We start from the raw sequence: 22,376 nt of genomic DNA, 5'->3' as shown, positions 1-22,376 counted from the left end.
CGGGTTGGGCCCCTCCTTCCTGGCTCTTTCCCAGGCGCCTAGCGGACTCTGCCCTCGCCTCGGCCCTTGGCACTCCTCAGTCTAACCCTGGCCATCCCTGGCTGCAGGAGGTGGCTCCTTGGGGATGTTGGACATTGTCGGACTCACGAACTGGGGAGGGCGGTGGCTGAGGGTGGCAACCCTATTCCGGAGAAGGGGAGGACCTCGGGGCCTAGGTCTTACTTAGTGGATGACCTGGCCTTAGCCTGTCCAGGTATCCTCACACTCGGTCTCTGCTGTCGGCGTGTTTGCCTGGGCATGGCATTTCTCCAGTCACCCGACTGTACCTCGGAGACGGCCTTGGGCGCGCGCACGGGCCCCCCCTGCCTAAGGCCTTTCTCCGCATCCGCTGGCCTGCTCTCCCTAGCAGCAGGGGTGCGGGGGTGGCATCTACCTCGGCAATCAGCCCAGCACGGGGTTGGCGAGCAGGGCCCGGCGGGACTGCGAAGCTAGCTGAGGGGGGCACGGGCCCGGCTGCCGGGCAGGCGGGGGAACCGCGGGGTGCGGGCACCCTGCTTGGGGCGGGCGCCGCTGCTAGGCTGGCCCAGCGCTGCTCTCGGCGGGCAGCGGGTTTTTCCGTGAAAGGTTGCCCTGGGTAACTCGTCTCCGAGGGGACACAGCCCTCCCCTCTCCAAGTGGCAACTTATCGATCCGCGAGATTGATAACCCCCAGCGCCGCGCCGCGCACCCGCTCTGCTCTCCGGGCTCAAGGCGCGCGGGCCCAAGGTGGCGCCACTTGCCTGGGAGGGGGAGCTGTGGGGGCCTCTTCCTACCCGGGACCTGGACGCCAGCAGCTGGCGGGGGAGGGGGAACCTTCAAAGTAACGGTTTAGGGAAGCCGCCCAGGAAATACTTTTCTTAAGCATGTGCCCTTCCAGGACCCCAGGACCTGCCAGGAGATCTGAGCCTCAACTAGTTCAAGAACTACAGGGACTTGAGGCGCCCCCTGGTGGCTGGGGCAAAACTTTGTGGAAAGTAGCAACTGGTTTATTTTTGCCAACCTTGGAGGGAAGGGGTGTTACTGCAGTGTTTTGGAGATAAGGTGTTAAGAGTCACAGCCTGAAAGTGCGCACCAGGCTCAAGAACCCTACAAATGAGGGTATAGGCTAGCCCAGTGGTGTAAGCGTTTGTTGGATGTGGGGTAAGAGTGGTCTTGGAACACCAACCCATCGTCAAAAGTCAATTGAGAGGGAACAGCTAGGTCTGAGGATAATTCTAGTGCGTGGGGCATAAGAAGCAACGCTAGGGTAGCTAACCTGTTTGCTCCCCCATTCTTTCAATTTTTGCAGTTTGTAATGCTAATGCATCTGGGTGAGCTTGACAGCCCGCGTGGGCCTTCTGTTCCCTCCTCCCGCCCCCGGTGCAGCCAGAGCCCGGGCCCCGCGAGCCGGTGCGGTGCCCGCGCCCGCGCGGTGCCTGCTGCCGCCGCCGACGCCGCGGTCCGGGTTTTGCGGGCGGCCGGAGCTGTATTTCCAGCGCTGTCCATCGCTCGGTGCTGTTGGCCCTCTCTCCGTCTGATCCGAGCCGGAGCAGTGCGGGGCGCCCCACGGGATCAGAGCGCTCCCCCGCCGGGACTCCGCTCCTCACATCCTCCTGCTGGGACCCGGCTACATTTCCAGCCAAGCCTGGCTTTATTATGTGTCTCTGCAGTGCAGCCCCAGCAGCCGGATCGGGAGGAGGAGAGCCAGCGACCACAAAGAAGACAGGAGCGCGAGGGAGGCTGGCGGGCGGGCCGGCGCCGGCTGGAGCGCGGAGGAGCCGGGGCGCAGCCGCCGCCGCCGCTGCCCGGGAGGACTGGAGCCCGGCCGCCGCCGCTGCCTGCTCGTCCTCCTCCTCCGCCACCGCGGCCGCCGCCTCCCCCCTCTCCGAGCCCCTGGCCCATGGAGGCAGCTAGCGGGGCCGGCGACTTGGCACCGGCCTGGGGATCGGCTGCGCGCCCCGCGCTGAGCACCGCAGCCCGAGGGCAGGCAGCGGCGGCCCGGCGCACGGGTTGAGCGATGCCCGGGGCACGGGCGCGCCTGCCCGCCGCCGCCTGAGCGCCCCCGCGCGCCCCTTCCTCCTCTGGGGGGCCGGCGCCGGACCGAGCCGAGAGCCAGAGAAGGGGGCGTGAGCCAGGGGCCCCAAGCCGCGGCTTCCGAGCCACTACGGCCGTTTTGAGCCCCCACCCCCAAGTAGGCTGAGTTGAGATACCCCCTCGCCATCCATCATAATCTCCAAACCGGGCGTTTGGGCATTTTTTGAGCCATTAATATTTATTTATTTTTTTTTGTGTGTGTGCGGCAGGGGATATTTGAAGCCTTTTTTTTTTTTTTCCGGGGGGTACTGAGCTCCCGCTCTCCCGATCGCCTCCCGGTCTCCTCCCCTCCTGAGACCCTCTCGACTCCAGCCCCGTACCCCCTCCTCAGATGGGTTCATTGTGAGCTCCGCAACGGGCTGCGTGGCCGGACGCCTGCAAACTTTGCACAAAAATCCGGCAAGGGGCGGAGGAGGAGGAGAAGGAGGAGGAGGGTGAGGGTGGCGGTGGGGTGGGGGAGGGAGGGAGGGGGCCGCAGGGGCCGGGGGCCGGCGGGGGGTGGGGAGGAGGAGGGGGCGGCTTTTTTTTTTTTTTTTTTTTTTTTGCATAACTCGGCTCGGCCGAGTGGCCTCCGGACTCCCCGCGCCGCTGGGACCGCCGCTGGGACCGGGAGCCCCCGGCTGCCGCATTGCAACAGGCAGGGCCCCGGCGTGCCCCCCGGGCCTCCCCCCGCCCCCGAGCGGCCTCGGCCGGCCCGGGCCGCCCCCCCCAGGGAGGCCGCCCCGGACCTGCGGTCCGCTCCCCGCAGCCGCCGACCCGGCTGCAAAAAAAAAAGTTTCCGAGAGGCAGGCGGAGAAGGGGGAGAAGGGCTACCCGGAGCGGCGGGGGGCGGCGGGGGGAGCCGGCCGCGGAGGGCGACGGAGCGCCCGGAGCCCCGGACATGTCCAGGCGGAAGCAGGCGAAGCCGCGCTCGGTGAAAGGTGAGCGAGCGAGGCCCGGCGGAGGCGCGATCGAGCGAGGAGGGAGGGAGAGAGGGAGGAGGGACCGGCGAGCGGGCGGGCGGCCGGGGACCCGCGCGAGCGAGCGGAGAGGAGGAGGAGGAGGCGGCGGCGGAGGAGGCGGAGGCAGAGGAGGAGGAAGAGGAGGGGGAGGAGGAAGCCAGGAGCGGAGGCGGTGGAGGGGGCACGCCGTGGACACCCTACCCGCCCGGACCCTCTCCGGGCCTGGAGCCACCCCTCGCCGGGGACCGGGCCTGGGGTCGCCTACAAGGGGCCCTCGCCGCTCCCTCCTTGCGGGCCCCGGGCCCGCGTGGCCAATCAAGGGGTGCGGGCCCGACTTGGCGGGGATTGCGAATCTCGGTGGCGGCGAGAGGAAGGAAGAGGCGGCGAGGACGGGCGCCCGGGAGGCTGGCGGCTTCGAGGCCGCCCTCGCTGGCCCCGGGCCTCGCTGGCTTTCTCCAGCCCCCTCCTTGTCGCCCGGGGATGTGGAGAGCGGCGGGCGCTGCCTGCGCGCGCTTCAGGCGCGGCGTCCGGGCCCCGGCCACCCGGCGCCCCCTCCCCGCTCCTGCCCAGGCCGCGCTCCCGGCTCGGGCCCCCGCACTTCCTGCCTGCTCCGCCGAGGCCAACCGGGCAGGGAGCCTCCGCCAGGAGTTCATTGTCTGCGCCGCGCCGGCGGGACGCAGGTCCCCCGGGGAGCGCTGCGGCGGTCAGGAGCGCCCCTCCGCGCAGTGTGCCGGGTACCCCACCCCCGGCACACTCACCTTCCGCACCCGGCCAGCTTCCTGCACCGAGTCCCCGGGGCGCGCACGTTTGTGAGGGGATATGGATGTATAGGTACACACACACACACACACACACACACACACACACACACACGCACTCCTTATCCTTGCTTTGCTTTCTATTTACACGACGGTTCCCGGCTCCAGGGGCCCCTGGAGAGCAGAGGCCCTGGGGAGAGGCAGTGCGCGGGCTGAGCCCCTCCCCTGCCCTTTTCCCCTCACAGGCCGCCCTCTCCTGGCCTGGCCTGCTGCTTTGTCCCAATTCCAGCCCCTCGGATGGGTGCTTAGCCGCTGGACACACTGAGGGATGACCGAGGAACAGGATGAGAGGGGCTATATGCCTCTGGAGCCTTAAAGTCCTGAGGCCCTTGTCCTCTCCCAACTCCCTTGATGACCTCTGGCCGCAGCCCAGTTCTGCTCTGAAAAGTTCATTTCCTGAAGGCCTGCGCGGGAAGGCGCTGGGGCCCGCTCTCTTCCTGCCAGCCTTGCTCTTGGCTGGAGTGGTTGAGACTGAATCTGGCAACTCGGGTGATACCCTAGCCACCTCCCTCCTCCTAAAGTCCCAGGAAAGCCAGTGGCAGCCGGCCTGAAGAGACGCACCCTGTCAATCCTAGAAGAAAACCAACTCAGTTCAACTTTCAGCAGCGGGACTGCACCTCTATTACGCTTTGGGAGAAGTTGGTCTTACTTCTGCTCCTTGTTCTGAATCCCAATTCGGAATAACCTGTTCTGTCCCACAGAGGTGGGGGTACCAAGGGTGTTCTGATCCAAAGAGAAGGAAACCAGAAGAGAGACTCCCAGAACAGAAGAGGGAAGAAGGGTGGATGTTTGTCCTTTTGCTGAATAGAAGGGCACCCAGAGCTTTAAGTAATATTTGATTTCTTTTCTCTTTTCCTGGCTCATTGCTCACTCTTTCTAGAGTCACTTAAGAAGAAGATATTGGAATTGGAACTACTGGATGCAAAAAGAGTTTTCTTTAAATCGAGCAGTTGATTTTGGGTTAAACTTGCAGATTTTTTATTTTTTTGTAAAGATGCAAAGCTTGCTTACCTATAACCTGGTAGTGTGTCTTCAGATCCCCTTATTTTAGAAGGCAAGCCACAGAAAGGAAAGGTAGAACAGTTTGCAGTGAGCAGATGGGTGGGTGTTTCAGAGTTGCTTGAACCGAATTCTAAAACCACTCTGTGGATCTCAGAGAAAGACTCAAGAATTGGTCTTTAGCCTTTCACGAAATGAGCCTTGAAATGATTTTTAAATGAATCTACATGTACATGTGTGTATAGGTAGCTGACAATTCAAGCAAATTGAGGGGGGAAGAAGACCAGTGAAGGCATTTTGAGAAGTGTTGTACATACCAGCCACACAATCTTTCTGCAGAACCTTGGCATCGGAAGCCCTCTGATTCTTCCCATGGAGCTTTACATTTTCTAAAAGCAGCCACAACCTTTGTCTCTCACCATTTTGCCTTTTATTCAGTTTACTGGAGTGCATAGGGTGGAGATGTGGCCACTTATCAAGGGAGGAATTAAGAGAGTAGATAATTTGAATAGATAAGAGTTACAGCAGGTGAGGGATTTATTGCTTTTCAAGAACTGCCCCCCTTCTCGCAAGCAATATTCAAAAGTGTGTGCTTAAGTGTGGACAGCTCCGCACCAAGTGTTTGAAATGGCAAGGTCTTCACCTTTAAAGATGCTTGAAGGTGCTTCTTAAGGAACAGTGGTGCCTTTTACATTTTATTTTATTTTATTTTGCCTCCACTGCTGTGTGTCAGGGCTAACGTGGAGGCATTGTGGACTTCCCCAGCTCCGTGCATTCTGCAGTGGAAGTCGCTTGACCGTAATTCGTAATTGATCTTGGAAATGTGAAAGCCCATAGCAGGAAGGAAAGACAGAAATGTAACAATTTTGAATGGATGCTCAGAGAGTGTGATTTTGAAAGCATAGGCATTGCTGCTTTGAAAATCAAACAGGCCTGGAGGGGGGCTCACTTCCCACTTGGGGACACAGCCTCCCTCGGGAGTGGGGGATCATTTGTCCCCCCAGGATGTTTGTCCTTCTTTGGAAAACCCAGATTTACCGGAGGGAGGATACCCAACAAATAGAGAAGGGGACTGGGGTGGTAGGGCAGGGAGTGAGCAGCCTCATTGGTTTTCAAAAGCCTTGTGATTTTGTTAAAAAAAAAAAAAGAGAGAGAGAGAGAGAGAGAAAAAAACCCAACAAATCCATGAATGTTACAAAAGTCGCATTTTCTGACTGATTTTCCTACACCCCTTTCCCCTTTTTTGAGTCCTGGTGGTGCGGCGTGGTAGTTGCAATGATTTGTTCCCTTTGATAATTTTGGCCTCATTCTCCAGGCTGTTCCCATCTCGCTCACTGATGTTATTTCGGCTGATGATATCAGGTGGTTTGGTAACGATTACCTCGCAGTTCCCTCTGTCACTCAACGTTAAGGAGCCCTGTCTCCCTTTACCCTAGGGCTGGCTGCTGCTGGCTTCCTCAGATCCACGCAACAGCTTCTCTCATTTCTATGGGAAAGGAACACGTCTTTTTTTCCCAGCCTCAGTTTAAAACTTTTGAATAATCTGTACTGCTCTCAGTTTTTCTCCATCTAGCAACTGCCTGTTAATTACAGTTCTTAATATTAATTAGCACTCAGGCTGTGTCCACACACCCCCACCCCAACATCCAAAACTACCCCTAGTGACTTTTCTCTCCTTCCCTCCCCTTCTTTGTCTTCTTCTGCCAGCCCCGAGCTCCTCCAAAGTCCATTTTATAAATTTGGTAGTCTAGGGACCTGGGAACAGTGTAGCTCGCCATTGCTAGTGTTTCCATGGAAATAATTGAGATGTAATAAATAGAGGCATTCTGAGGTTACAGGTTTCTCGATTCATCTGAGACCACATACAAGTGTAAATTGTCGACATTTGTTTGGCTAAATGTACATGATCTTGCAGGAAGGGCAAAACAAATCCTTTGTACGTTCCATAGCTTTCTATGTGGATTGGGGTAACTGATATTTAATCCTAATATTTAATCCCCCCCAATTAAGTTACCTATTCTTAGCTTTGGAAGGGCCTGTTTCATTCTAGAAAACATTCTTTATGTCTAGTAATTGCTGTTTAGATTCTTACACCTGTTTCCTTGCAAAAACTTAATAAGCAATAAAATAAGATAACTACGTGCCTCTGGCAGGAGGATCCTGCTAAACGTTTAACCATGAGGTGCCGAGTGTGCATTAATAATGAAAGGTGCAAAAGGCTGGTGACTTCACAGTCATAAAGTAATTCCACAGAACCCGCCAGCCCTGGCAAGTGTTGTGGCCTGCTACAGCGCGTTCGCAGAGGAGGAGGAGGGGGAACCATGCAAGGAGGAAACGGGAGCTAGGCGTCTTGGAGTACAGCTCTCCTGGCTGGAGTCGGAAGGCTGGGGATCTGGTTCAATCTAATACAAAGTTGCAATAATTGCTATATCGGTAGCCAACTCTTAAGCTGGTGGCTGTGGAATTCTTCCCCTGATGTAGGATTTAATAGTCTGGCAATTAGATGCATTGATTTCTCTTAACTGTTCATTTGGATGTGTAAACGAAAGGAACTCACCACTGAGGCCAGCCTGCAGACTTGCTGCCTGGCTCTGGAAAAGACTCATTTAGGTGGCAGTGGCGGGAGAGTGTGTTTTCAAGGCAGCGTTAGGACCAGCTCCCTCTTCTTTGAACATTTCTCCCCATTTTAGCAACGAAATGAAGGGAGCCTGTTGTTCAAACACTGCTTAAAAAGACACCACAGTGTCCACTTCTGTCTGAAAAGGTAAAAGCGACCATTGCTGCCTCTGGTGCTTCGAGAGGAACATCTTTGTCTCAGGGTGACTCGACTTGGTGGCATACTTTTGGCATGTGGTCTGTTGGATATCAGAGGGACAAAACACTTTGGGCTCTTCAGCAGAGTGTCTTTCTCTCTTCCTCTCCTCTTTCACAACACTCTAGGACTTGGAGCTACCTGTCCCAGGAGCTCTGTCAAGCCCTGAGTGGGGGTGACCTCCTTTGGGTGTTAAGGCCATCATCTTGGACCTTTTGGAAGGCTGGTGGCTGGATACATCAACGGTTCAGAAAGTGTGTAGATTATCAACTCTCTTGAACATTAGTTCCCCCTTACTTCCTGCTCCGGGACCTTCAGTTTTCCTGAAGTGTCACTAACTTATGGCATGCAGGTATCTTAACTGCTTCGAGGTAATCTAGTGGTGGATGGCTAGGTTTCCTGATGGCCCCATCCATGTTGCAAGGTGGGTGGGTGGCTTTAGGTGCTTGCTTTTCCTGAACCCTGGCTGAAGTAAAGTCCAGACTTGTCCATGCATGGTACACTGATGTTTGCAAAGAGTATTATCTTTATGTCTTGAAAATATTTGCATAGATATCAGGGTTTCTTCCTATCTGAGTGAGTGTCTAGGGTAATTAAAACAGAAGAGTACCTTGGAAACTCTTAGTGCCTGGTTATCATAGGTAACCTCAAGAGGTGTGGTTGGGCCAATTTGTCAATTTCTGCAAATTCCCCTTGGCTTGCAAGGGTGTTTTGTGTGTAGATATATTAGGCTGTAATCAGAGTAGTTTTGCACCCAAAACGGACTAGTGAAGCCTAGATTGGTTATATATCCCACTTGAAGTTTTCAGCGCTGGCCGTCAGCTCCCTTAGCCTGCTGTGGGCGCCAGGCAGGGTGAAGTGAGTGGGGGAGATTGAAGATGGAAACTTTTGATTCATAGTGTACCTGCCAGGATGGGGTGGCAGCCAGCGACTGGGGTTGTACACTCAGTAAATAAAAATACTTTACTGCTTTCAAGGATCACCAATTAGTTGATTGCTCCGCATGGCTGTCTTTAAGGAGAGCCGCTGTTTTACCTATCTTCTTGTACAAAGGTTTGATTTTTAATGTCTTGTGAAAAGGATTCTCTTTGTCTTGATTGATGTCAGGAATAAAAGCATGATGGTAATATCCCTTTGAAAGCTATTGTATTGTCAGCCCTGCCTGACAGCGGGAGGGCCTCCCAGCGTTATAGATTAGTGCTGTGAAAACACTGACATTTTCTTTGTTACGTTGCTGTTGTTCTACTTGCAAAGTCAATTACACAATGTCGGAGCTCAGTTACCCAGTTGACTTTGGAAGTAGCAGTGTCTTTCATTGTCTTCTTAAAGATATAATTTCGTATTGTTGTTGTTGTTTTGTTTTCTCCCTTTCCTTTTGAACCTGCCTCCCTCCCTGGTTACCTCCCCTTCCATGTGCTAACCGCACCCCCCCCAACGCCCCCCCCCCCAGAGTCTGAACGTGTGAGCAAGGCAAACACTCTGGTTTCAATTGTGACCATCCAAATTCAAAGACCGCTACATCATTATCTCTGAATTCTTCTGCTCATTCACATCTCAGTAGCTTCTTATTGATATAGTGACTACAGCAGCCAAGATACATAAAAAACCCATCCAACGAGATTATAGTGTTGATAATCTCTTATCAAGTGGGTTGTTCTCTGCATTGGGGGTCACTAAGGTTGGCAAATTCAGAGCTTGCTTTTTTTTTTTTTTCCTCCTCCCTCTTCCTGGAGCCTGCAATTCTGAGCTGAACCAGGTTCCCTGGTAGATGGGACCCTGGCAAACAGTTGTTTTTTTTTTTTTTTGGATTATTATAGCAGATGTAGCATTCAGCTAGAGCCGTTGAGTTTGGGATTTAGGATCCTGGATGGCCTTTTGTCACGGGTGGAAGGGTCTCATAGGAGAAGCCTGCAGTTCATTCCCCCACTGCAGATGACAAATCGGGTTATAAGGTGTTGTTCCGAGGTGTTCCAGCCTGCCTTTTTGGGCACACTTGGGCTTGGGAAGGATTTACATCCCTGTGTGAAATCTTGCTACTGAATGGAAGGAAGCCTCGACATGTCTAAAGCTGAAAATGGTTCCAGAGGGTGTTTTTATTCACCTGCCATCTTCGCCATCCCTCCCTTCTCCAGAAAATCTGAAAGTCCCGAGTTCCCTAACCTGGTCGCGGAAGAGGTGGTCACCTGGAGCAGGGACTCGCAGAACCGTCTCTCGCCCCACAGAACAGGGTGTAGGAGATGCGCTGGCGCTGCCCGCCACCACCGCAGACTGCAGATGACGGGCTCCATCAGGAAACTCCGTCCGAGGACACTAATTGTGGGCCCCCGAAGTTATTATTATGAACCACCAGACAAGAGCCTGTGTTCGCCAGCAATTTGTCAGGACTAATTTTGTTTTTCTCCAATAATTGAAAATTAATGTCTTGAAGTGAAAGCAGATGTTCATGTCATCTTCTGAATTGGGATATAAAATGGGGCTCTGTGGATGTGCTCACTAATCTAACAGCAATTTCCCTCTCCTCCATAATGGGGGTTGTTCGGCCTATGTCACCTAAGGCCAGGGATCGGGAGCTGAGAGAAGGGGGCCCGGGTGGCACTCCTTGTGCTCCTCGGGGGTTTGTTTGGGAGGGAGACTGCGCCAATAAAAATCTTTTTGTTGGAGCTCTGAAACTTGGAGGGTTCATTGTTGAGGATGTTCAGTCGCTGGAGACAGATTTGCTGAGATCATTCAAGGCCTTGTGCTGGGATAGGTAAGGGGAGCCTTGGCAGGGGGAGAATGGCTTCCTACAGATGTGTGGGTCCCCCACTGTCGTGTCCTTTCGATGTTGCATGGTGAAGCTGCTTAAAGTCACGAATTCCTGGGCCTGGATTCCCAGAGACCTCTGCTCACCTGAGCAGGGGCTCAGAACTCTGCATCCCTCCTTTTTAAAATATGGGGGTAAAATACGCATAATCTAAAATTGACATCTCAGCCATTTTTAAGTAGTATGTAAATACCCAACAGTGATGTGCGGCTAACACCACCCCCAAGTAGTGACGGTGGGGGTGAAGGCCATCAGTTCAAACTCCAGTCCTCCAGGGCAGATGTGCAAAAACTGGCTCAGAAGATGATGTGGGGTCTCAAAAGCTGGTGGTTCTTTTTCTTAGTCCAGAGTGAGAGGAGAGTCAGGTCTGCCCACCGCTAAGAGAGAGCAGGAGCCTAGCCCCATCAGGGCCAGTGGGACTGGGGTGCCAGGGACAAGGACAGGAACTTTCTAGTGATCTGGTGGCCATTCCCAGGATTAGAACATCTGCCCTCTCTTTGGGGGTGCCGTTCTTCTGGAGACGGAGCCTGGCTGGGAGTGAGCTCCCCTAGTGGCCCCCATAGGCCAGATCTTGAGTGGTCCCCGCACTTGCCTGCCAGGGCCCGGGCAGCATCGGCTCACCCAGCCCAGTGCACTGGGGGCAGGTTTGCCTGTGATGGGGGGAAGGGAGGAGCAGCTGTTACAGGACGGCCACCTGGCTGCCTTGATTTGTGGTGTCCTTGAAGCCCCATGTTGGGCCTGTAGGACTGGGCTTTGCCTCAGCGTGCGGTCTCCTCCTCCTCTGCCTCCTCCAAAGTGCTGGGAAACTTTTTCCTCCCCTGATTTCCCTGTAATTGAGATTTGCCCTTTCGTTACCTGGGCATGAATTATTTGGTGCAGCGTTGTCATTCCCTGTCCTGCTGTGAGGTTTATCTCTTCTGTTGATCCTAATTAAATAAAACATACTGTTCACCTAACTCCTGTTGCACCAAATTTTACCTGCCTGAAGGCAGAGTGATGGCCATCTGGCCTGGTCAGGGAGCTGGGCCTTCCTGGAGATAGGGTGGGGGGGTGGTGGCAGGCGAGGAGCCGTGCCCCTTGGCCTGGGTGCGGTGGGACCATGGAGCATCGGCAGCATACAGTGTGTTTCTGCTTCCTGAACAAGAGGTTTGGTTTTGTCCTTAGTCCCGTGGGGCTGTAGGTTTGAATTTGGGGAGATGGGAGACAATCACCAGCTCCAGGGGCTCCCCAGGGAGAGGACAAGGGAGGAGAGCAGGCTGGCAGGCTGGTGGCGGGGAGATGGAAAAAAGGGACAGTTTCCCGTCACCTGAGGTGGAGGCTGCAGAGAGCGCTGGCTTCTCTGGGGATCCGTGAGCTGTACGCCTGTTCTTGGTGTCCTGAGACAGCCTCTGCAGATGCCCTGTGCCCCCCAGAGGCCCTGGCAACTCTTGTTGCCTTCGAATCTCTCAGAATCCTGAAAACCACGGAAAAGGGACCCTGGAGTTCCTTCATTCAGACTTGTGTGTGTGTGTGTGGACCTGCACACTGCTGTTCTCAGGGAGCTCGCTCTCTCTCTCTCTCTCTCTCTCTCTCTCTCTCTCTCTCTCTCTGTGCCACACCCGTGCATCTTTAATTTCACACGTCCATCTGCAATCTAGCTCCCACAGTTTAGGGGCGTGGGTACCCGTTCCACCTGTTGGGGCCACAGAGAACCACTCAGGTTCCCAGTCCCCAGAGCCACCCTGTGGAGAGCTGGTCCGGCTGGTCCTGCCTTCCTCCTGGGGGAGCACCTTGCCTGGCACAGGGCAGCCTGGGGGGCCTCCCGGACCTCATGCTCCATCACAGAGGAGGACCCAAGCTGGGGTTCTGGACGACTGTGTTTAAAAATGAAAGGACTTGTGAGCCGAGTGAGTGAAGGTGTGAACTGTTGAGGGTGAGCAAGGAGTGAGTGAGTGCACCATCAGGTCGTGGCTAAATGGATTCCTCAGAGAAACAGCGAGGGGGTGAGCTCCCAGGCAGGCCTTGGGCTCCGTGGGCGCTGCTCTCTCTGGTCTCTCCCGCCCTCCTGGTCTCCCTCCACCTTTTTTCCTGCTCAGGAGGTGAGGCCGCCAGCCCTCGTGCCATCCTCTTCCTTCTCAGGTGCTCCTTGTGGTGAGACAGTAGTTGCTGCTCACAGAGGGCCTGTGCCCTGGATGGTGCTAGGCTTGAAAAACATTCCTTTAAAAATGATAAAAGCAATATGAGATTTTTATATTAATTTGAAAAAAACCCAGAATGTTTGACTCAATAAGTTCCTATCCTGCTGCTTATGGTCATCCCGCCACAGAGATTCGGGGGTCAGACGGGACATCCTTAACTGGCTTGGTGCTGGCCAGTGCTGGGCGGTTCAGCTACCATTGAGTGGCCTTCAGGACCCTCCTCATCTTTCAGGGAGGTTTGCCCCAGGATTAGCACTAAGAGTGAGGGGTAGGGTCGGGAGAAGGAAGCAGGAGGGAGGAATTGGGCAGTGCTCGCAGGGAAACCTGCTGCCCAGAGTAGGAAACCAAGGCCCACCCTGAGTTGGCACAGTGGTGCACGCCTGTGATCCCAGCAAGGGATCTCAGGAGTCTGAAGCAGGAGGATTGCAAATTTGAGGCCAGCCTTGGCATTTTAGTGAGGCCTTTAACAATTTAGCCAGATCCTGTCTCAAAATAAAAAATAAAAATAAAAAGGGCTGGGGATGTCGCTAGGTGGAAAAGCACCTCTGCATTCAATAATCCCCAGTTCTGTAAAAACAAACAACCCTCTCTCCAAGGTGAGGCTCAAAATGCTTTATTTTTCTTGTGGGGAATGGGTGTTTGGAGGCAATGTGTTCCATGATCTGGGGCAAGAGAGGGTCCTCTTTCAGTCTCAGTTTCCCCATCTATGAAATGGGATGGAACCCGTTGGATCAGCTGCATGTCTTAGGTGGTATAGGATTTTAATTCCTGGTACACAAGATGCGGCAAACACACAAAACTTGGGTTTTAAAATAATGCGGGCTAAGCTGGGCGCGGTGGTGCAGGCCTGTAATCTCAAAGGAGGATGAGGTGGGAGGATCGCAAGTCCAAAGTCAGCCTCAGCAATGGCGAGGCACTAAACAACTCAGTGAGGCCCTGACTCTAAATAAAATATAAAATGGGGCTGGGGATGTGACTCAGAGGTTGAGTGCCCCTGAGTTTAATCCCCAGTACCAAAAAAAAAAAAAAAAAAAGTTTCTTTCCAAGTGCTGGGGCCACAGTGGATACATCTGAGTTGGCTGCTCTAGGGCATCTGCTGCAGGGCAGCTGGGTCCTTTCTAGCCCTTTATAAGGTTTGGGGTGAGCAAGGATTGGGAGAGGCTGGAGGCTTGACGGAGATGTTTCCAGGTGTCTGAGAGGGAGAGCTGGTGGTGATGGGCATCTTTGGTCCCAGCTGGGGGTGTTCCAGATTCTTTGGCTCCAGGTGTTCTGCAAAGCATTGCTGGTCATCTGGGTACTGCTGTAATCCAATAGTGACCAGGCCAGACACATATCCATCCAGAGTCACCAGCCCCTGACTGGTCCTCCCTGGGGAGGACACACAGAGGGACAGTCAGGACCTGGCTCTTTGGGCACCATGGGGCTCTGTCTTCCTCTCTTCCCCTGTTCCTCCAGGAGATTCTCACAGCAGCTTTCTGATTTACTTATCTCAGTTTCACAGGTGCTCAGACTGAGGCACAGAAGTCCCTTGCCCAAGGTCATACTGCTGGACGTATTGGAGCTGGGATTTGAGGGCAGGCCTTATCTAGGTCCAGAGCCTGAGTCAGTCACCACCACCTTTATTTATAACTACCTCCGCGGCTGTGAAGGACAGCCGAGGCCCACCTCTGGTCTGGGTGAGACAGCCATGAATAAAGGCGCCCTGGGGGAGCCCTCCTTCCCACCCATCTGTCCATCCGTGGAGTTCTGCCTTTACGGCTGTCCATGTTCCAATCTGGGGGGAAAAAGTCGACATCTTAAAGAACAGTCCTGCTCCTTTCCCAGAGATGAGCACCAGCATCCTGGGTGCTCCCCTCCCCAGGGCCTTTTCAGTGGTGCCTTTACACTAGACCTGGGTGTGCACACCTGGATGTGTCAGTTTAAACACAGATGGTGCCTGCTACTCCCTGGCTGCACTGACTCTCATTCCATATTTTCATGGAGCAGAGATTTCAGTTTTGGTTGCACAATTAGCATCATTGTAGACACTCAAAAAAAAAAAAATTGATAACATGACCTGGGCCCAGCGTCTGGAGTCTTTGAGGAGGGGTTCCAGGTCAGGTTTTCTTTGAAAACTTGCTGGGAAACTTGAGTGTGCAGCCAGGGTTAAGGATCGTTGGTGAAGGGGTTAGCACCACGTGTGCGTCACACATCTCCACGTTACAGCCAGGGGGGCTCTATGGAGAGGATGCACCAGAATTATTGATTGTTTTCATGGAGTTGGGGACCTTCAGTACCCTAGGCAAGAACTGGACCACTGAGCTGCATTCTCAGCCCTCTAGAATTTACAGTCCTCTAGCGGTGGACATACAGTTGCTTCCAGTGTTTTGCTGTTAGTGACAGTGTGCAGCGAGCATCCTCAGGTATCCATTTTTATGTTCTTGTTTGAGTATTTCTTAGGCTGGACTCCTAGAAGTGGAATTGTTGGGTCTAAGGGTATCACTCAAAAAATTTGATAGATTTTTTTTTTTTTTTTGGTACTAGGGATTGAACTCAGGGGGCACTTGGCCACTGAGCCACATCCCCAGCCCTATTTTGTATTGTGTTTAGAGACAGGGTCTCACTGAGTTGCTTAGTGCCTCACGTTGCTGAGGCTGGCTTTGAACTTGTGATCCTCCTGTCTCAGTCTTCTGAGCTGCTGGGATTACAGGCTTGTGCCACTGTGCCCGGCAATTCAGTAGATCTTTCTGAGTCACCTTGTGCAAAGGCTGTGTGGGGGAACTCTTCAACAACAGGGCCCAGGTGCATGGCATGTTCCTCTGAACCCTTGCCCACCTAGGAGGTTTTCTTTCTTCTCTTTGTTTTGTCATTTCCTCTCTTTTTTCTTTTTGCCCATCAGGCAAGCAAGACATTGCACATTGTTTTTGTTTGTACTTCTTTTATTATTATTAGCAAAGTTGACCACTTTGGTTTCATTTCTTCTCCGGGCAGCCGGGCTGCACTGGGTGCGGAGGTTAGGGATGTAGGCATCTCTTTCCTTCGGTGAGTCCTTCAGTCCTTCTCCCACCTCCCTTCCACACATCCATTCTTTCACCTAAATCCGGAGCATCTTACCCAGCTGAGGCTTAGCCTGGACTCCCAGGAAGATGCCTGAGAACCAAGAGGAAGCCATGTGTTCAGGGAGCCCATAGACTGGAAGGGTATGATGAGGCCTCAATCCCTGGACCAGACAGGGCATCCATAGAGGTCCAGGCTTAGGGCTGGGGGTGGTGGGGGAGTTGCGGGGAGATCCTTTTTGACAGGGAAAATCAGGCAAAGCATTGGGAATAGCATTTATTTGGTCCTGAAGGGTGAAATCAGACCACCAGGAGCAGCTAACATCAGAAGAGCACCCTTGGGTACAGGTGCCGGCCTGTGTTCTTTATAGGCAGGGTCTCATTTAATCTTGGCGCTAAATGACGCTTAGGCGGGGCCTCAGGCTTTCTTTTTCATGAGCAACAATGGACCTTGGAGAATCCTCAGCTGAGCATCCTTCTCATATGCATGGTCAGACTTGCCCAGAGAGATGCAAGTCAGGTGTCCAAGGTTATACAGTGACCTTGTGGCAGAACTGTGCCTAGGGGAAGGGCACAGATGTGCCCGGGGAGCTGGCTGCGGCCACTGACCCAGGCTAGGACCCACTTTGGAGACAGCCTGGAGACCCCTAAGCTTCTGAGTGTGGGGGAATTCTGAGCAACCCTGCTCCCTCCCATCCTTGCTGTGTTCCTGCTGAGTCTTGGTTTATTTTCCTCCCTCCCAGGGGAAGTGTGAGGACGGCTCCCTGGAGCCAAGTGCGGTGTTGCAGGCCTTTAATCCCAGTGATTCAGGAGGCTGAAGCAGGAGGATCTCAAGATCAAAGCCAGCCTCAGCAACTTATTAAAAAAAAAAAATAAAAAGGGCTAGGGATGTGGCTCGGTGGTTAAGCATCTCTGGGCTCAACTCATGGTTCAAAAAATAGAAAGAAATCTTAAGGGAGAGAGAGCTGTAAGCTGAGTAGCCATACAGAGGAGGGTTAGTTATTTCTTCTGGTGGGATCCCACTGCAGACTCCCATTCCCTCTCATCTATATCTATGCTCAAAATGCAGCGCTGGAGATAATGGGCAGGAAACAACAACAGACTTTTAATCTGTCACCTGCTGGGTGACACCTAGCCCTCTTGGTGATGCCAGGTTGTGCATCCCTCCTCATGTCCATCCTCTCACCCCACCAGAGGACTGCTGCCCATCTCAGGAGCCTCCTGGGCCAGGCACTGGGAAGCTGGCTGTGTGGGAGGGCAGGTGTATGCCCCAGAATGGGTTGCCCCTGTGTATGTGTACTTGCATGTGAGTGTGTCTGTGCTGGTGTGCTCATGTGTGCTCACACATGCATCTGTACACATGTGCATGAGTTAGTGTGAATGAATGTATGTGATGGCCTTGTGTGTCTGCAGCTGGAGGAAAGGACTTTTGTCATTGCTTGCCTGGTTCAGAATCTCAGTACAGGGCTGTGTTACTTTGGGTATAGTTTGTACCCAAAGTTTGGAACTCCTAGGTTCATAGGTTTGCACCCAGAGAGAATGCACATGGGTGAATTTACTTTATATGCATTCATTCAAATAATTGGAGCATCTTCCGTGTGTGGAGCACTGTGCTAGACTCAGTCCTATAAAAACAAAGAAGCAAGATCTTTCTTCTAAGAATCAGTTGACCATTTATAAAGCTGTGGTCATGAGGGTGGTTAAAAAGTATTTTCTATGGCCAAATGCATTTGGCAAACGCTGGAATAAACAGTTAAAAAGTTTTTAAAACCTTTAGGGCTTCTCTGAGCCTTTAAAATGCTAATGTGGGACTCAGATATTTTTAGTAGTTTGTGATTTCCAAACTTATTAGATTACTCATTGTGGAAGCCCTTATCTTGGACACAGTTTGGGTTTCAAGGCTTTTAGGGTTGACATTGTTTACTGGCTGTTCATTTGTTCATTCATTCAGCCCAAGTGTTTACTGAGCACCTATTATGTGCCAGATATGCTCAAGGTGCTGAGGCTCCACAGGTGAGTAGACAGAAGTGTATGCTAGTAGGATCGAGGGGCCCATCTACAACTATTTGAGTCCATTCATCCTGGAAAGCCAATCCTGGAGTAGGCAGGGAATGGTGTGGGAGGCTTTCTGGTTAGGGCCATCCTGGAGGTGACACTTGAGCTTAGATGACAGGGGGGTTCATGAGGGGATCTGGGGACCCAAAAGTCTTTGCAGTTGATGCTTCAGAGGGGCTGGGAGGTTTGGGGAAGTCTGGAGAGAGGGCTCTCTGAATCTTGCCCTCACATTCTGGGAGCATCTGCTACCAACTCAGTACCCTTTTGGTTTCCCTGGTGCAGTCCAGAAACCAGAGAGAGGCTTCCCCTGGTGCTGAGTCAGTTAACCGGGCTTGTTGCAGGCACGGGTGCTTCTGGGTTCCAATCTTGTCCTAGGAACCTCAGTGGCTTGGCCCCTTTCTCTGCCCCAGACCTATCTCGATGTAACTCTCACCATGAAAGGAGGAGGATGACTCCTCCCTGGGCCTGCCTGCTGTGCACACCACCCGGCCAAGCGCCTTGCTTGTGTGCCCATGCCATGTCCCCAGCGCCTGGCATTGGACTCACATTCCCCCCACCCCCCATCTGACAGATGGGGAAATGAGGCCAGGAGGCTCCCCAGCCCGTTCCCGCAGAGGCCCGGCCCAGAATCCAGCCCTTTTCCAAGCCAGGCTGTGACCCGAGGCTGGTGGTGTGGGGGGGTGCGCCTCCGTGTTGGGGACAACAGAGATTTCCAGGACGGGGGAGCTGAGGCCCCTTAAAGCCTCCTGGAGCCTGTCTTTAGAGTGGCCCCATAGGGTTTGGGTCCTGAGAGGGGAACGGGAAGAGCGGGTGGGAGGAGGGGGATGGAGAAGCGGCGGGGGAGGGGAAGGGGCGAGGGTGGGAGAGGGCGCAGGGCTGGGGTGGGGTGGGGCAGGCAGTTGGGTCGGAGTCACGCGGGGAGGGGGGCGGTGGCCATGGGACAGGGGCGGGTAAGGCGGGGAGGGGGCCTGGGGGCTCTTCCCGCCCCTCGACCCAGGCGAGCCCGGCCGGCGCTTGGGAACGCGGCCCCTCCTGGGCCCTTGTCTGCCCGGCTCGCGGGGGCGGCCCGGGACCTCTTTGAGGCCGCCGTCCTGGGAACGCGTCGGGCCGCCCCCCGCGCGGGAGGGCTCCATGGCTGCGGCGCAATAACTCAGGGCCAGGTTTGGGCACAAAGCGGCCGCGGCAGGGGTCTGGCTGGGAAGGCGCAGGCTGCGCCGCTCGCTCGCGCTGCCCGGGTGGGGCCGGCTTGTTCCGCGCCGCGGGCCGCCCGCTCCTCCGAGTCTGGCGCCCCCGGGACTGCGGAGTCCCAGGCCCCGCGCCGAGGGGCGCCGGCCGCCGCGGCGTCTCACCCGCAGCTGGGCGCCGGCCGTGGGTGGGCTGACGCCCCCGCTGGCCAGATGTGCGCCTTGGGGGAGCCCTGGGGTCCCTGAGCACTGATTGGCCCTCGGATTTGGGGCGGGGTTAAAGGAGGCAGGGACTGCAGCCCGGACCTTCCGAAGGTATGGCCGGCCGTAAAAATAAATGCACTTTCCAGGTCCCAGGGACTGCTGTGCGCACGCACTTCATTCATTCGTTAACACGCGCTTCGCAGTATCTATGAGTCAGGCCATGATTATCCCCGTTTTACAGATGAGGAAACTGAGGCATAGCTAGGACCAGATAGGATCCGAACATAGGCCTCTCTGATTCCAGAACCGTGTCGTCCCTGTAGGGTGTCCAGGCGTGCGTGGATGGGCTGGGCATCTGGGCATGGGGGCTGTTTTGAGTGCATTTGATCATGTCCAAGAAATCGCAGAGAGGTTAGCAGGCAGATCCTAGTCCTCATTCTGGGTTTGCCATGTCAAGCTCATGCACAGGCTCCTTCCTCCGAGTGTCCTCTGAGGGATATTCTGAGTCCCGGCCAGGCCTTTTGCTGTTGTGGGGGAGCAGACAGCCGGTGGGGTGGGGTATGTGGCAGTGAGACCCCAGTAAAGAGTAAACAGTTTCACCAAGAGGAAATTTCTTGCTGAGAGACTGCTCTGCTTATCTGACTTAGACAGGGTCCTCGGGGAGGACATGGCAGAGGAGGTGACGTGACAGCTGGTGCAGGATGAAGAGAGGTGGCTGCAGAGGAAGGTGTGTAGTCCCCTCTGGCTCTGAGTGCCTTCCCCAGGGTTGCCAAGGAGGAAGGAGAAGAGGAGGCTGTGGCCCCTGCCTGTGAGGACCTGAAAGGGCGAAATCTGGGGACTCTTGGGCGTGTATGTCAGGAAGGGCAGGGACGAGCGCTGACTGGCTCTCCCGAGAGGCTTGGAGCCCAGGTGAAGAAGAGCCAGGGCAGGACAGTGGTAGAGACTGCCTGGCATGGGTGGCCTTGTGGGGTGGCCCTCGGTGCATGCACATAGGGTCTGTCTGAGGAGTCCCCAGGGCAGGCCACCTGGACCTCGTCGAGCTTTGACCCTCAAGGTTTGTACGACTTCTGTGAATTGCGTGTCCCCAGAGGTTCTCATTGCTGCCTCCGAGTACGGGGGATTAGGTTGTAGGGTCCTTTCTTGTTTGTCTAATGAGGAAAGGAGGGCCACAGAGGCCAGCAGCCTTGTCCTGCTGCACCTGCAGCAGGGCTTGTGACCATCTGTCAGTGGGATGTTCGTTTCCTGGGTCTCCAGATCCCGTGGAGAGGAGTTTACCAAGGCCTGCCTCCCCTCACCCGATGTTAGGGTTGGAGGTGGAAAGGAGATGCCGGTGGGTGCCCCGCTACTCCCACCCGAGTCTCTGAGCCTGGCTTCTAGATTGAGCTACCCTGTCCAACCAGGATCTAGCTAGGTCAGTAAGAAAACAGCTTCCCCCATGTGCCCATTGTATCCACAAGTCCACTTTAATTGGGTCTCCAAACGGCTCCAAATACCCATTGCTCAGGCTCTTGTAGGGAAATGGAGAGGGCTGTGGATTCCAAGGACTGAGTTTGTTTTCCCACTTGGACTAGCTGGGCGAGTCTGAGCCTGTCCCAGAACTTCTCTGTGCCTCTTGTCCTGCTTTATTTTTCTTAGGAGAGTCCCAAGTCTGCTTCTGGGGAGGGAGGTTTGACTTGAGACCAAGGGGACAGGACATTTATCTATAGTGCTTACTAAGGTGTACTCTGGGCCAGCTGCATGCTTGATGTGCCATTTCTCATGAGCCCTATCAACAGCTCTGTGAGGTTGGTACCATTATGTTCACCTGTCTGCAGTTGAGGTGGCTTTGAGGGACAGCCAGGGATCCAAGGTCATATAGGTACATCATAGTGGCCTGATGCCACCATGCCTGCCTGAGTCACTCCCAGGAGAGCTTCTGCATACCTGGTGAACCACTGTCATCGTGGTCCCCCTCCCCCAGGAGCTTGTCTCGGGGACAGATGGGCAAACAGTTATGAACTCTGAGGCTGGAGACACTGTGTTCCCCCTGAGGACCCAGCAGTGGCCAGCTCCACCCTACCCCCTACTCTGGGCCTGGCAAGCTGCTGAGGTTCAAGTGGGGGAGAAGCAGCTTGGACTGGTCAAGGGTGGGAGGACCAGGCCGGGTCCTGGGACATCTGAGTGGGTGCTGGGCTGGGCTTCACCTGCTTCCTGGTTTCTTGGCTGCTGCCACATAGCAGTGTCCATGGCTGGGCCCAGCTGGGCCAGCAACTCTGTTCTGCCACATGGGAGGTGCCTCCCTCTTTTAGGGACTGAGGGTGGAGAGTCCTCCCTTTTATTCTGTTCCCTCCTACCCCATCCCCCAGGCCTCAGGAGCCCCACTGGCTCAACATGGAAACTTGGATGTGCTTATTGGGGGAGTGTGGCCTTGCTGAGGGACTCAAGTCAGGGCCTTGCCCTCTGGGCCTCTTTCTGCCTCCACCCCAACTGCCCCTGGCCCCGGGCCTGGCCTGTAAGTCTGCATCGTCTTCACTGTGACATCTCTGCAGGACGGGTGTGTGTGTGTGTGTGTGTGTGTGTGCGTGCCCCCTCCCGAGCCTGCTTTCTCAGGCTGCCCTTCGTGGGGCACCCGGTGCTGGCTGAGGGGCTCTGAGCCCCAGGCCTTCTCCCTCCTGAAGTCCGGCTCCTCGGCCACTGAACCGAGCCTCTGCATTCTCTGCCCTCCGCCCGCTCCTTTGCTGGCTTCCTGGAACCCAGGGACCCTGGAGGCTTCTGGACCATATCGAGTTGCCTGGGTGTTGTTTCTTTTTTTTTTGGGCCATGCTGGGTGGAGGAGCTGGGAGCTGGGAGACAGGCCGATGACTGGGTCAGGGCCAGCCAGGGGTGGAGGCTGACCACCAGCCCGCGTCTCCCTGGATCAAACTGTGATCCCCAGTCCCTTCCTCTGGGGGTCTGGGGCCTGGCTTCCCCTCCAGCTGGGGAGCAGCCCTCTTTGGCATTTCCTGTCTGCCTCCCTTTCATTTTGCACCCCGGCTCCCCAGGGGTTCCTGGGGGGGGGAGAGCCTACTCTAACCTTTCTCCCTGGTGACAGGACCTGACTTGGCCTGGCATGGCTGCCGTCCCAGTGAGCCTGGGGTTTGGCTGGACCTCGTCTCCCTACCTTTCTCAGCACCCACCTTCTGGCTGGGCAGCGGGGTCCTAGCCGGGCCCCCCTCCAGGTCTGAGCCAGGGAGCCACGGTCTGAGATGCTCCTCAGA

General features: G+C 55.0%; 1 protein-coding gene across 1 annotated transcript in view; it reads left to right on the top strand.

The window, feature by feature from the left end:
- Window positions 1-2,785: 2,785 nt before the first annotated feature.
- Window positions 2,786-22,376, top strand: part of Znf423 (zinc finger protein 423) — a 318,905-nt gene continuing 299,314 nt past the window's right edge. Inside the window, exon 1 of the mRNA XM_077793144.1 lies at window positions 2,786-3,032. Coding sequence (XP_077649270.1) covers window positions 2,993-3,032 — 40 coding nt within the window. The 5' untranslated portion in view covers window positions 2,786-2,992. The remainder of the gene's footprint in view (window positions 3,033-22,376) is intronic.

The sequence above is a fragment of the Urocitellus parryii genome, chromosome 15 (genome assembly GCF_045843805.1).
Source record: "Urocitellus parryii isolate mUroPar1 chromosome 15, mUroPar1.hap1, whole genome shotgun sequence".
Taxonomy (NCBI): Eukaryota; Metazoa; Chordata; class Mammalia; order Rodentia; family Sciuridae; genus Urocitellus; species Urocitellus parryii.
Note: the sequence above shows the minus strand (reverse complement) of the source record. Positions and strands in the feature narration are given on the sequence as shown.